This window comes from Stylophora pistillata, chromosome 9 (assembly GCF_964205215.1).
Source record: "Stylophora pistillata chromosome 9, jaStyPist1.2, whole genome shotgun sequence".
NCBI lineage: Eukaryota > Metazoa > Cnidaria > Anthozoa > Scleractinia > Pocilloporidae > Stylophora > Stylophora pistillata.
In genome coordinates, this window is record NC_142527.1 from 5,476,522 (window position 1) to 5,489,518 (window position 12,997).

Here is a 12,997-nt window from a genome sequence, read left to right on the forward strand (position 1 = left end):
AGCATCTCTGGTTATTTGTGCAGAGGCTGTACACAGTTTTAACCCTGGGGAATCGTCTCCACTTTTCATCAATTCGTCACTTGCAGTGATGGTATCACTATTATTAACCGATGTTGATAATCGCCGCCTTTTGGGTGACTTAGTATTTGAATGCTTAAAAGGAGTAAAAAAAGAGAGTAGGTATTGGATTGCTTACTGAAGGCTTCCCGTCTCGAAAATGATTGGAGCAGACGACAACACTCTCCCTTGACTTTCCTATGGAGAAATATTTTCTTTCCTTCCGAACCTGTCGAGATCATGCTTCAATTAATGATTGCTTGGGCTTGTGGAACGATAACTTCTGTACATGTGAGTGGATGACCCATTTTTTCGGATCTCCACTATCGTCTCCAAAACCTATTAAAACAAGGGTTTCTCTTTGCCGAGTTATTGGTTTTTCAAGAGTATGTTAGCCTGTCTGGACGAAAAGGTTTAAAAAGCACGTAAACACATTTATTTCAATTTTTCCTCTGCACAATTAAGTTACTTAAATACAAAAAGTCATTCGGAAAAGCTGTACTCTGACCTTCTGGCATTATGTCGACCGCGAGGTCACGTCCAAAGAAAAACGATCTCAATGTTCCCATAAAACGCAGAGAAGAAAACGTTTTTCGCCGAGAGGAGAAAAAGTCACTCGTCTTTATTGATGTCTTCTCTTTTTCAGCGATGAATATTAATTTTTGTTCCTGAACAAAGCGAAAATTTAAACGAGGGTGGCGATGCGTGTCTTCTTATCATAAGAGATTCTATGGCTCGTTGCTACGCAACGAGGTTTTGTTTGACCCCCAACCAATATGGCCGATAAAACCGTGGAAGGGTCTATTCCAACTTCCGCCGACTGAAGACCACAGCGCTTGGCTTTCTTGATTCATGACTTTCTTTCCGTGTACGCAAACTCTTCCGAAGGACTCCATAGTAAACTCTGTATTCTCTATCTTCTTCCTCTCTCGACTATCGTCTTTTTCATCTCTTTCTTCTCTCCGGATATCGCAAGGTCAAAAGGTCATAGCCTCGTCATATCATAGCTTCCAAAAAGTTCAGTCAGCAAACCACGAGGGTAAGCCCTCGGGCAAATCTCCTTTGTACTTCTCACAAGCCAGCTTTTATACATTTACTTTAGTTATCTAGAATGTTCTATTACTATTTATAGCGTATTACAAGTTGTACTATGTTTGGAAACTGCTGAGTCACATGAAAGAAGTTTCTGGAATATTACAGATTATAGATAATTCTAGAAAAGTCTGGGGTTGCGTGACAGATTCAGTAAAAATAATGCGGTCCTCGTAACAATAGTGTCTTGAAATGACCCATATTTGCAAAAAAAGGAAGCGTGTTAAGAAAGGCGGACGGTGCCCTATTGAGAAACATTAAATTCAATTAGTACTCTCTCCCATAGCTACGTATGTATGCCATTAGAAGTCACAGGAAGGAGCCAGGTTTACCAGGCTCCTTCAATATTGCAACTCTTGACGTCACTACAGCGAGTGTTGTCGCAGAAGGAGGAGGCTTAACTTGAGCATGGAAAATATCACAATATATTGCATTGTTACCAACAGAGACTATTTGGAAGTGTATCGGAATAGAAACTAAGTCATCACTTCTTTTCTACACTATTTTTGCCGCAATTTTAAATGGCCAAATCTAGCACTCACATATTGGATTATCGACTAAATAGTCCATAGGTGGCCAAGTTTAGCACTTACACGTATTGGACAACCGACTGAATAGTTCATAAGAAGCAGCTTTTCTGCGGGTAGCATCAGTCTACAGGAGAAGTTTTCACTGGCAAGAAAACTTAAGCTGACTAAGTATAAGAATTCATTAACAAGACAAAGAAGCATGGAGTACCTCTGCTTCCTTCTGTTGGTGACAGCAGGCTTGGTTGCATCTGAAAATCCTGATGGTGAGATTGCTCGATAATTCCTTGTAATAATGCCAAAGTAGATCATGGTTCTCGAAGCTCAGGCCCATACTTTTGAATTGTTTTCGCTTTTTGAACTTTTCAGTTAGTCCCTGTTTTTCTGATTATTGATTTCTCTTGCTGGTCACAGTTCTTAAGCAATTAAATTGGTACCGCGAAAAAAAACCCATGGATTCACCGCGTTAAGAAATTCTAAGAGTTCGACCGTTACAGAATAAAACATTTTTTGAAATTTTCCATAATACGAAGTCCACCTGATTTTACAGTTAATAACTAGAAGTTTCAATTCGCCTCACAACGAATTCTTTTTGCGCATTATTATAAGCGAAGCAGTCATTTTCAAATCGCTTGTTTTCTATTGAAACGTACCTATCCCAAAAAGGTTGAATGCAGGCCTCTGTTCCTGTGACTAATTATTAGTAGAGTCAAAGAGAATGGAAGTAAACAAAGCTTCATAATTTTTTTTTCGCGCTACTGATCAAAGGAGTAACGTTTGATTGGTTTCATTGGAGGACTTACTGCATAATTCATTGGTTGATACCACGAGTGATACATGATCTATTGAATGAATTAGTAATCAATAAAAAACTAATTAATCAACTGTATTTAACTTTGAACAATAGAAAACTTGGAAGTGGATGATAAGGATTTGTTCGAGGGAGATATGATTGTCCCTCCCGATGTCTTCTATAAAGCCGAGCACGGAATGGATGTTGATAGCTCTCGCAAAAGAGGTGCGATCAGAAGCAGACTGTGGCCGTCAGGAGTGGTTCCTTATGTCATCTCTAGAAGCCTTGGTAAGGGTGAATAAAATATTTCATCGTTAAAACTCTCTAAACATTGTAATAGTGAATCGTAGTTTTCTGATACACTAAAGACAAATACCGAATCTGCTGTACTACAGTAGCTATGACGTCACATAATTAGCTGAAGAGCGACGTTTTTGTTATTCATTTCCCTTTTAAACTGTATGTTTACTTAGACAGATTTGATCAAGTTCCTGTGAAGTTCGAAGTGAGATGTATGTTACACATAACTAAAAAGGAAAACAAAGTTACAGTCAACAAGCTGGATTTTAGGGTGATGGACTGGTATCCTAGCGGCTTCGTAACAAAAAAAACGGGAACGGCTCCTCGGGGAAAGGAAACTTGGGTCGAGTGCAGACTTATCCTTTCTTTTTTTTAAATAAGAGTTCGGAACTTTTTGGCATTAGTTGAATAGTCGCCGCTGTAATCTGCTTCACCTGTATCACAATTCAAACAAGATCTTCCAAAAAAAACATACCTATTCACTCGAAATGATTTTTGCTGCGTCATATCTACGATTTGAACTCTGGAGGCAAACAGAGGGAAATAAAGCCCGCTTGGTACACGAGATCGAAACTAATTAGTCTGTGCTTTTTTTTTTCAATACAGCTGGAAGTACGTCTCCCATTTATGCAGGAATGAGAGAATGGTCAAGAAAGACATGCATCCGTTTTAAGAGGCGAACAAATGAAAGAGCCTTCAGACCGTTAGCGCAAAATGCTCTAAGACAAATCTTATAAGACCGTTTGTTTGAACGAAGTTGATAGAAATGGCAAGAGAAATTAGAGATTCGAGTTATTTCAACATGTTAACATTTTTTCCCGTGCTCAAAAATTTTTATCTAAATCGACAAAGAAAGAGCCAGAATATCTCGAAGCAATGTTACTGATGGATAAGCAACACGTAGCAATCATATTTTCTTGACTTAATAGGTTATCGTAACTATTTCCCTCCGTATGGAGCTGAGTTAGAGACCTTATACGCAAATCAGACCGGCGACTACAAACAGTAGGTCCTAAATCGAAAAATTAAGTATAAAAAAGGAAATGGACCTTTTTAAAACTTTGTACGTTTCTTTTCGTGCCTTTCATTTTTTTTCATGAAAGCGCTTCACACTATATAAATAATTAATGCATTCTCCTGATGTCAACTTACTTTTCAGTCGAGGGTGTTATTCAAATGTGGGCAGAACTGGAAGATCTCAAATTATTAACCTTGGTCCCAGATGCCGGACTCTAGGAATTGTTGCCCATGAAATCGGTAAATAATTTGGTTTGTTGTGTTTGTATATCATTTTTTATTTATTTTCCTCTCCTTATTAGTTTGGCCGGTTTTTTGTTTCTTTTTCTTCTGCTTTTTTCCTTTCTCGTTTGTTTTCTTTTCTTTCGTATTTGTTCATGTTTTAGAGGTTTTATTTTATATAAACGTTTAGGGAAGATATTTTTAGAGCGGTAGCAAGAGTTAAACAACTTTATCCTAACTTAAGACTAGTTCGACACTTCTTAAAATTTTCTCTGATTTTTCGCAGGCCATGCCATTGGATTCTTTCATGAACAGTCTCGTTCCGATAGAGATAAATTCGTCACAGTGCTGTTGCAAAATGTAATACCAGGTGAGGCAAATTGATTCGCATTTCATTTTTAAAAGCCTAAGCGGCAAAACTCGTCATTCTTGAATTTCTCCACCTAGTCTTGCTACTGTACAATCACTCTCAAGAAGGTGCAAGCGCTATCTTACACTAAAAACCTAAATTTGAGTTTCGTCATAGAGTAATTGCAGTTTGTAAACTGTCGCTAATAACTTGGGGTTTCGCTTACCAAAAGCAATATCCGTTTACTCTAAAGTCACTTTATATTTTACTCTTAATTTCTCAGTGCATAATTTATGTAGTATGGTTTAAGCAAACTATTTTTTAATCCAAAATAGTAAAGTTATTTTAAAGCAGCCGTGAAGTTTTTGTTTTTGCTTTGACTTCACGCTGGACCTCTCCTTGCTTTTGAAAGATTTGATCAGATTGTACAGTGTGTGAAATACAAATGCAGCATACACCGTCAAGTCGCATGCAGTATTTCCGGCCATTTTGTTCTCCAACCCACTAGAACCCAAACCTTTCTTAAGTTATCTTGAATAGGGTTCTCGTTATCAGGATTGTTAGCAATTTCTTCCTAGCGTCCACCTGCCATATTACCAGCTGCCGACCTTTCCGACCAAAAGTATTTGATGTAATTTATTGCAGGGACAGAGAATAATTTTAGGAAGTACCCAAGGTCAGTCATTGATTCTCTTGGAACCTTTTACGATTATAGAAGCTTAATGCATTACGGAAGCAGAGTATTCAGCAAGAACGGCAGACTTCCAACCATAATAACAAAAAACCCGAGGGTATGTTACTATAGCAGCCAAGACAAAGATCTTTGTTTATGTTTCTTTGATTTACAATGAGCCAAAAAGGCTCGTTTTACGAAGGTCCCGTTGCTTTATGAGCCAGAAGCCATAAAAATCAAAATCTATGGAGTGTAGATAAAGAGATCGCATCTCACCTCATACACCAATTCATTCTTTTTTTATTTCCCGATATCTTAAAGGCCCAATTTCAACCGAGATGCCTAGCGCGCTCAGATCATTTTTCATATATGAAAAATACACTATTTTCCTCGAAGTTGCGGAATCGCTTTGACTTCTTCTTCCATGTTACTAATTAGGGCTTTCAAAGTTCCATCTTGAATCATGTGCGAACAACAAACTATCGTAGTATCCATATCAGTAAATAGTTTTTAATTCTTACATGTATGACGGGGAAAAACGTCATTTGAAAAGTTGATGCCGCCGAAGAAGCGGTCTAGAGGAAGGCCGGGTCTGCCCGGCTCGGCAAAGGTTATTCGACTTCGAGAGACTGTGTATGATTTATGGAGGGCAAGGAAAACAACAATGGGTTTCGGTAACACTACAGACAGTGCTTTTGCAGAAATGTTATTGCATTATTCCTACGATGAAACTAGAGACTCCGGGGAGATTTTTTCGAGGTGAGAATAATTATTTGACTGATTTTTACTTGAGATCCTGAGATATGTATGTAAGCGTTCTCATTTGTACAAGTCATTATTCTATAATTGAAATGCGTAAAGTAAATCCGTTTTGGCCAATATTGGTTATTTGTTTATATTTTATTTAGTGTTGAAGCCGAACAATTTCCTTCAACATCAAGTAAGCTTTGTACAAGTTTTATACACAGACTCGATTTCTGATTTTTCAGTCTCAAATATTTAGCTGCAAATTTGTTTACTGTTCTTCACCAAATCTTTGTTTTTCTTTTTAATAGTGTTTGTGAATGACTATCAGAGTTCGCCATTTAACAATAGCGCGATTACAAAACAAAAACAAACGACTGCAAAGGATCTCGGATGAAAATGGGCCTTTAATTGTTTCAATTTCAAAAGTTTCTATATCTCCCTTTAGTATGACTTCATGGCAAACAAAAAAGTTTTTAGGGCCTATTAAGTATAGGGAGCCTCAAGAAACAGGATTTTGGACCCGACTACACAAAGTATTCACTAGCGTAACCAATATGCTCCACCTCCTATAATAATTTTTGATCAGCTGTCGTATTGCACCCCTATCCTTCCCTGAGCAACTTGTTTTCTTCTTAGCACCAACAAGTGTGAAGACTTTTGCAATACATTTGCAGATTTGATGGAGGAATGATGGGGGAAGGAAGGCATTGTGCGACATACATCACTGGCTGCGACGGAGACAGAATCAATCTCCCAGCCCCTGATGAACACGGAATGGGCTATTTAAATAGAGTTACTTACTCACTTACTTATGACGTTTACGTATAATGTTTTCAGTATCAAGGAGTTATTGGCCAGCGGAGGCGCTTAAGTCCAATTGATGCACAGCAAGCCAACCTTTTGTACCGAAATGAATGTAGAAAGAGAGGAGGGGGAGGAGGTATATATATATATATATATATATATATATATATATATATATACAGTCTTGTTTTTGTAATTAAATTTCACTTTTGTTTTGGTTCGTTGTCTTTTTTTTGTGACATTTTCAACTTCTATTCAAAACATGTCCTTTTTTGAAAGTTTAAAAACCCGTAGATAATATTCGCGAGCTACGTTGTCCATCAGAAAGATAACCCGGAATGTCACTCTTTAATTTCCTATGGTTAAAAGCAATGATAGGTAACAGATGCTCGGTGTGTTAAAAAGTAGTTTTACAAGTGTTGTATTTTGTCCTTTCCGGTCGCCGTTGCTCTGTTTTCAATATGTTTTAGTCTGCATTTATAATTATGGTGTTATAAAATGATTATACCAAGATATTATTACGGTCTCAGATCTCGCATCTTATTTGGCGAAATGACAAACTAACAAAAAAGAAATGTCGGAAACGTTTATTTGATATTTTTAGAAGAGTTGTTAACGAGCCACAACAGCTATGAATAACATAAGTCTTTGTCTTCATTTCCTACATAGCGGTTTGTCGAGACCGATGGCGGCCAGTAAGCCAATGCAGGAATTCCAGAGTTAGGAGAAACTGCATGAAACGATGCAACCAATGCCGTTAGCAGAGAATGCGATCACCGCAATGATGCATTTAGTCTTTAACTCTTGTGTATCTCTTTAACTCTTGTGTAGCTTAATAAAAGTCTTTTACGTGGATACTTTTTTCATTGGTTGGTATAATTTTCTTTATTCCAAAGAGGCTCAGAACGGCTTCCTCATTCAGGTACAATTTATTGTTTGTTGGATCAATACGACCAAAATTTTTATAACGTCTCGCCCAGCAATGTTATCATACAACTTCAAAATATTTCTAGTGAGCTGGTGGTTAGTTTTTCTTTCTCACGAGAAGTAAGCATCCATACAATCGCCAAAATTTATTGAAAACACTTTCTTTCATTGTTAGGTTTGTGCATTTGAAGCTACAAAACTTATCTTTTCGTCAAAGAATTTACAAAACCGGGTCTGGCTCATTGTAACTTACTTAACTTGCCAATTTTTATTATAACATAATCAAAGTAAAGCTCGCGCTCTTATTGGTCAATTCACTGTCCTCCACTTGCCTATGGGTGTACGCTGTTGATGCGAGTAAACGCAAAGACTATCTTTCACGCGCTTGCTTTTTCTGATCACGTAAGATTTGTTAAACAAAAAGGAACTCTTTTGCTACAATTTATTGATGTGATGTTATGAAACAAATGGTAAAAATGGTACAAAATTGAGTTATGGATGCACCTTTGGAGGTTTGCAGACATCGCAAAGTTCATATTCAAATATATCAACAGACATCACAAAGTTCACAATCAGATATATCAATAGCCACACCACAAATACTCTGGGAGAGCGTACTTGGGTCAATTTATGTTGGGTATAAGCCGCTGGCCTCTCAGAACGTCTACCCAATTAGAGCCTATTCTGCGGCCAATTATAGACCCCATCTTGGTCACTTTTGGGCCAATATAATTCGTGCCATCCAAAAGGCGACCATTTTTCAATCCCGTATTACCCATAATTTTCCTACCCTGAGTTCTGAAAATGTGCGACCCCATTATCGTACCTCTATTGATATATTCAATCCAGTCGTGAATCCAGTCGTGAAAATGCGACGTCATCCAGTAGCACATCTTCGTCAACCTATTGCTAAGAACTACTCCCCCTCCACAGCCAAAATTCATATATCGTAATATTTCATCAAATCATTCCAAACTCATTTGTTCATTGCATTTTACCGAAATACCACACAACATGCATAACGAAATTTGCCAAAACCTACTTTAATTCAAAGAAATTTCGCCCGTTACTCTTAACTGACAAGAGTTTCTACAAAAAAAACAAGTAGATTTTCAAAACTCTACCACCAGTATAAACATGATATCTGTAACAGTTTTCGTACGTTGTTGTTGTTGTTTTTAACCTCATTCAAATTTCTTTCTACAAAAATCTTCACCACATTACCTTTCTACCAAATCGTTATTTATATACACCAAATTCTGATATTTATATACACCAAATTCTGTTACTCATATACCATTTTGAGTTCGTATTTGGTCGCAAATACTTTCCAACTATTCTCATGGATACCAAGATTTAGAAATATTTTTCTGAATAAAATCTTACATTAAATTTACATTCATTAGATACATTGTATTTTTAAACTTTTAACTCTGAATGTTCTGATGGTTCAGATAACTTCGTAATCAGCTCATATTCCGATTGATCTTACATGGAAATGCATCGTGCCAACTGTTGCAGACCTGAAAAAGGCTCCAAATATCCAAATAAACGTTCAGGATGTGATAGATTTTAGCAAAACAATTGATACATTCGCACTTGTTGAATACGAGATCGATTATAGTCAACTCGCCGCTATGCACTTCGTTTGCTAGTTACCATCTCATATCTAACGCACGCTCAAGGAATAATCGGTAACTATAGACACATGCACAATTATAGTACAAACTCTGTAACTCAATTACTATTATCTTTCGACATAACTACAATGATAATTCCGTATGAAATGAAATGAAATGACTAACCGTCCAAATCGTCCCAACCATTTTCACATTGGACTGTTAGATTATCAATGCCATCATTCCTTCGCCTTTTGACTTCAAAACCGTCCTCAGCCTCTCTCGTCGCATTTTGAAAATGTTCTCAACGACAATAAGATCATACTCCTTTTAATGCCAAAGTTCTTACGTAATAAGTTCACACAATCGCGGCTTTAGAAAGAAAACAGGTCCAGAAGATCAAAAAAATTTGCTAAGGAGAAACTTTATTGTCTTCGACGTGACTAACTCTTAAATTTTTACTGTCAATTATGTTTTGAAAATTTTTTTATTTAACTAATTTGATTAAAAACCTCTCCCTGCGGTATTGTTTCCACTCTTGTAGTTTTACTTCAATAACTTTTCATGCGCAAAAACAGTTTTTATCCAAGAAAACCCATCTCTAGCACAAAATCAGCAACCAATTCATTTAGGCTTCCCTAATATTTACAATCATATTTTCTAAGTGGCATTAAAAATGCCCCTTCTTTTTCTTTTCCTGTACACGTTGGACTCGGTTCGCTCGGGAGTGTGGGCAAAGGTCTGATAATGGAATAGAAAGACCCCTGCTCAGGTAGGTTTTTTCCGTGCTGATTCACAACCACATGAGCGTTGATGTCGAGGTTTTCCTCTTATTCACGCTGGTGATTACGTTCTGTCCTCCTCTTTTAGCCACTAATACCAAACACAATCACAAATCTATCGGATCATTTAAGCCCATAATGGAGACAGATGACTTGAAACTGATGCTGTTTTCCTTGGGTGGTGGCTGCAGAGTGGCCAGTGGATTCTTACATCTCAACTTTGGGTAAATCTGAAAAAAAGAGAAATACAGTAAATGGAACATAGAGGGACTAGTGTAAAAAGACTTTAAGTGGTATTATCCACATCGCCCATAGCAAATGAATTTTATATCTTTTCCAATGAATATATATCTTTCCAAAGATATATGCCAATGGCCAATGAATGCCCGTCGTTTAGGCCTTTGGAGAAGGAAATACACCCTAGTTTGGATGGGGACCAATTATTACACCTAAGATATACATCTTAATGATGCGTACTAACCACTTTGTGAGCAACAACTGCCTTGGTCCAGCAACCCAAACCCAGGTTAATTTTTTAAGGCTTTGAGAGTCTTCGAATGGTACGAGCATCTAATAAACAACCAAAAAACTAATTTTGTTTCCATTATCATTTACCTCTAAACCCATTATGTGCTGAGCGCTTTGTTCTTCGCACGTACTCAGTATTTTTATATATGCGTTATTGACCGAGCGTAAGGTCAAGATGGCTGGATATAGACCTGTTTTTTTTACTCTTTTTGGTTTTTGCGGTTTTATGGACCGAGCTGAGGTCGACGCCCAATAATAACGGGAAGAAAGAATTAGGCTCAAATCCAGCCATCCTGACCGCGCAAGCTTGGTCAATAAAAGATTCATGATATGGTAAAAATATTTCGTTTTAATGAGAATTAAGAATGATTTATTTATTACTAGATGACGTACCAATGGACCCATAGATAAGGAACTTGGGAGGAAAAATCTTTTTGAAACACAATGTTCAAGGATCAGTCCCAGGATCCTGGTACTGAGAGTTATCCACTCATTGATTATGAAAACTTATGATTTTATATCTATCACTTGGAAGGGAAGCGGGGTGGAGGATTTTGGTTGTACCTGGTCTACCCAGAATGCGTGCCAGGATCTTTTTTCAATTAGTTATATGAAGTAGATCACGCATCACTTGTATCAAATTTACCCTTTGCCTTGAAAGAATAGGGCATATTGGCTTTCATCTGTTCTTTCCTTGAAGCGGATACAAGTTTTGGTCGACCATTCTTTCATTTCTGCTTTGATAGCTCCTCTTGCTTTTGCGTTATTAGCTGGATTGAAAATCAAGACGCAACAAGAAAATCAAAGATATGGGGGAATTCTAGCTCTGGATTTGTTGTCTGCAAGTCATGAAAAAAGGTAGAAAGGGAAATTGAGGAAAGAGGCTGGAAATGGCAGAAAATTGACCGACTTGTAACCGACAGAAACCAATGGCGTTTAAATCCGATGCCTTTTGGGCATAGACGCAAATACTAAGCTAATGCGAAAAAAAAAAAAAAAGAAAAGTTTAGAATAGGCTAAATTAACTCGTGCAGCAGATAAAAGAAATTTCTTCTGTTTCTTGTTTGACTAATGAGGGCTTTCCAAAACATTAGAATTACATTGAAACAAACAAACAAAAAGCATTCCAGGAGTGTCCTCGTTCGTAACGATCGAGCATAGAGTTTACGTATACTGGATAGGTATATTGGGCCAATTATACCACATGGCCTGCTGATACTCTCCCTGATGGTAGAGCACAAGACGGCATAAAATGGGTGCGACTAAAATCTTCAAAGATAATTTATTTTTCCCTGAGCCCTCAATAATCTTTTAAACATTACTTTTAAATCAACACCTTTTTCTACTTTTGAAATTGCTGCTTAAGGCTAAATACTTGCCAGGACTTTCGTGTATGGTGTAAACCAGAACACCTCAATGCCAATGTTCGTTTGTCATGGCTCCAGCCCTTGCCATTGGTCCATCAACATCGAATCCAAGCCTAATTGCCATGATTTGTGCTTTGGAGAATAACATGTGTCTTTCAAAACTATCTGGGTCTTCATGGCCTTAATTCGTTCTCTATGAGAAAAAGATGATGAGTCAGAAAATAATAATTTCTTTGCAAATCGAGTGCATTTTCAACTCCGGAAAAATAAAGAAATAAACGAAAACTTTGAATGGTCGCATATCTGCTGGACAAACTCGTTGGACACACTTGTGCCAAAGATATCCCAGACATATTTTAGTAAAATAATCCATGGTCCAAAATCACTCTACACATGAACTTCTCTTGGTTTAGAAAATACCTTGCTTTAAAAACTATCAGATTCTTATAATCAGAAACGCTCTGTCAATATCACCTGTCTCAAGCTCAGTAGCAGTGAATTATTGGAGCATGCTGAGTCAATAATTAAGAGTGCCTTTTCACTATAAGGTGTTGAATATTCACTTAAAAGCCTTTATTAACCCATAAGCTATCTAAGACAATTGGAGTGGATGCTATTTACAAAAAAAGCTCACCATCAGAAGGTTCGCCTGCCAAAGCCATTCCACATAGGACCAGAATGTATAGGAACTTCATCCTTCGTGAGTTTTAGAGTGAGCCTCTAGTCTACCAAGGATTGGAGGTAGAAGTGTCTAACTCCAGCAAAGCGACAACATTATGAGCGATAAGTACGACGGAGAAATCTTCAAAACTTAAGGTGGCTCGTACTAGTTTCCTCGCGCGGGGAACAGATAATTCTTGCGTCATGCGCGAGAGAAACGTGCGAAAGAAGCGCGAGATTAAAAGGCGAAATTTAAAACAAAGATGGCGGCGCGAGGATTTTTTTCTACTTTTGTGATGGGTTCACCTAAGAGTGTGTATTTGATGTGTTGAGCGGCCACTGTGAATGCAGGAGATAGAAACTAAGATAAAGAAGACGATTTTGGGAGAAGTAAAGGTTGCTTTACTTCACATCTAAAAGAAATATTCAACCGATATGAAATCTTGTGACGGCGAAAAAAGAAGAACTCAAGTGAAGGATAATCTACTTGAAGTGGAAGAAGACTGAAACTTAAAGGAAAATAATATGATATT

General features: G+C 37.5%; 1 protein-coding gene and 1 long non-coding RNA gene across 2 annotated transcripts; one reads left to right on the forward strand and one right to left on the reverse strand.

Annotated features, from left to right (window-relative positions):
• Positions 1-1,746: 1,746 nt before the first annotated feature.
• LOC111344154 (protein SpAN-like) lies at positions 1,747-7,413 on the forward strand. Its single transcript, XM_088733436.1, has 8 exons — positions 1,747-1,942; positions 2,584-2,757; positions 3,376-3,472; positions 3,902-4,026; positions 4,295-4,378; positions 5,003-5,148; positions 6,615-6,717; positions 7,251-7,413. The coding sequence occupies exons 1-8, from the start codon at positions 1,879-1,881 to the stop codon at positions 7,340-7,342; spliced, it is 885 nt and encodes a 294-aa protein (XP_088589562.1). The 5' UTR covers positions 1,747-1,878; the 3' UTR covers positions 7,343-7,413.
• A 1,119-nt stretch (positions 7,414-8,532) lies between these two features.
• On the reverse strand, positions 8,533-10,686 carry LOC148722905 (uncharacterized). The gene is made up of 2 exons (XR_015991827.1): positions 10,391-10,686; positions 8,533-10,139 (listed from the first exon to the last, which is right to left on the reverse strand). It is a non-coding gene; the product is annotated as an uncharacterized LOC148722905 (long non-coding RNA).
• Positions 10,687-12,997: the final 2,311 nt, after the last annotated feature.

What these genes read in the sequence shown, in the direction of transcription:
- LOC111344154 (XM_088733436.1), top strand. Translation starts at nt 1,879, where the DNA reads ATGGAGTACCTCTGCTTCCTTCTGTTGGTGACAGCAGGCTTGGTTGCA. An exon ending in TGTCATCTCTAGAAGCCTTG is followed by an intron (nt 2,758 to 3,375) that starts GTAAGGGTGAAT and finishes TTTTCAATACAG; the next exon opens with CTGGAAGTACGTCTCCCATT. An exon ending in TAATAACAAAAAACCCGAGG is followed by an intron (nt 5,149 to 6,614) that starts GTATGTTACTAT and finishes TAATGTTTTCAG; the next exon opens with TATCAAGGAGTTATTGGCCA.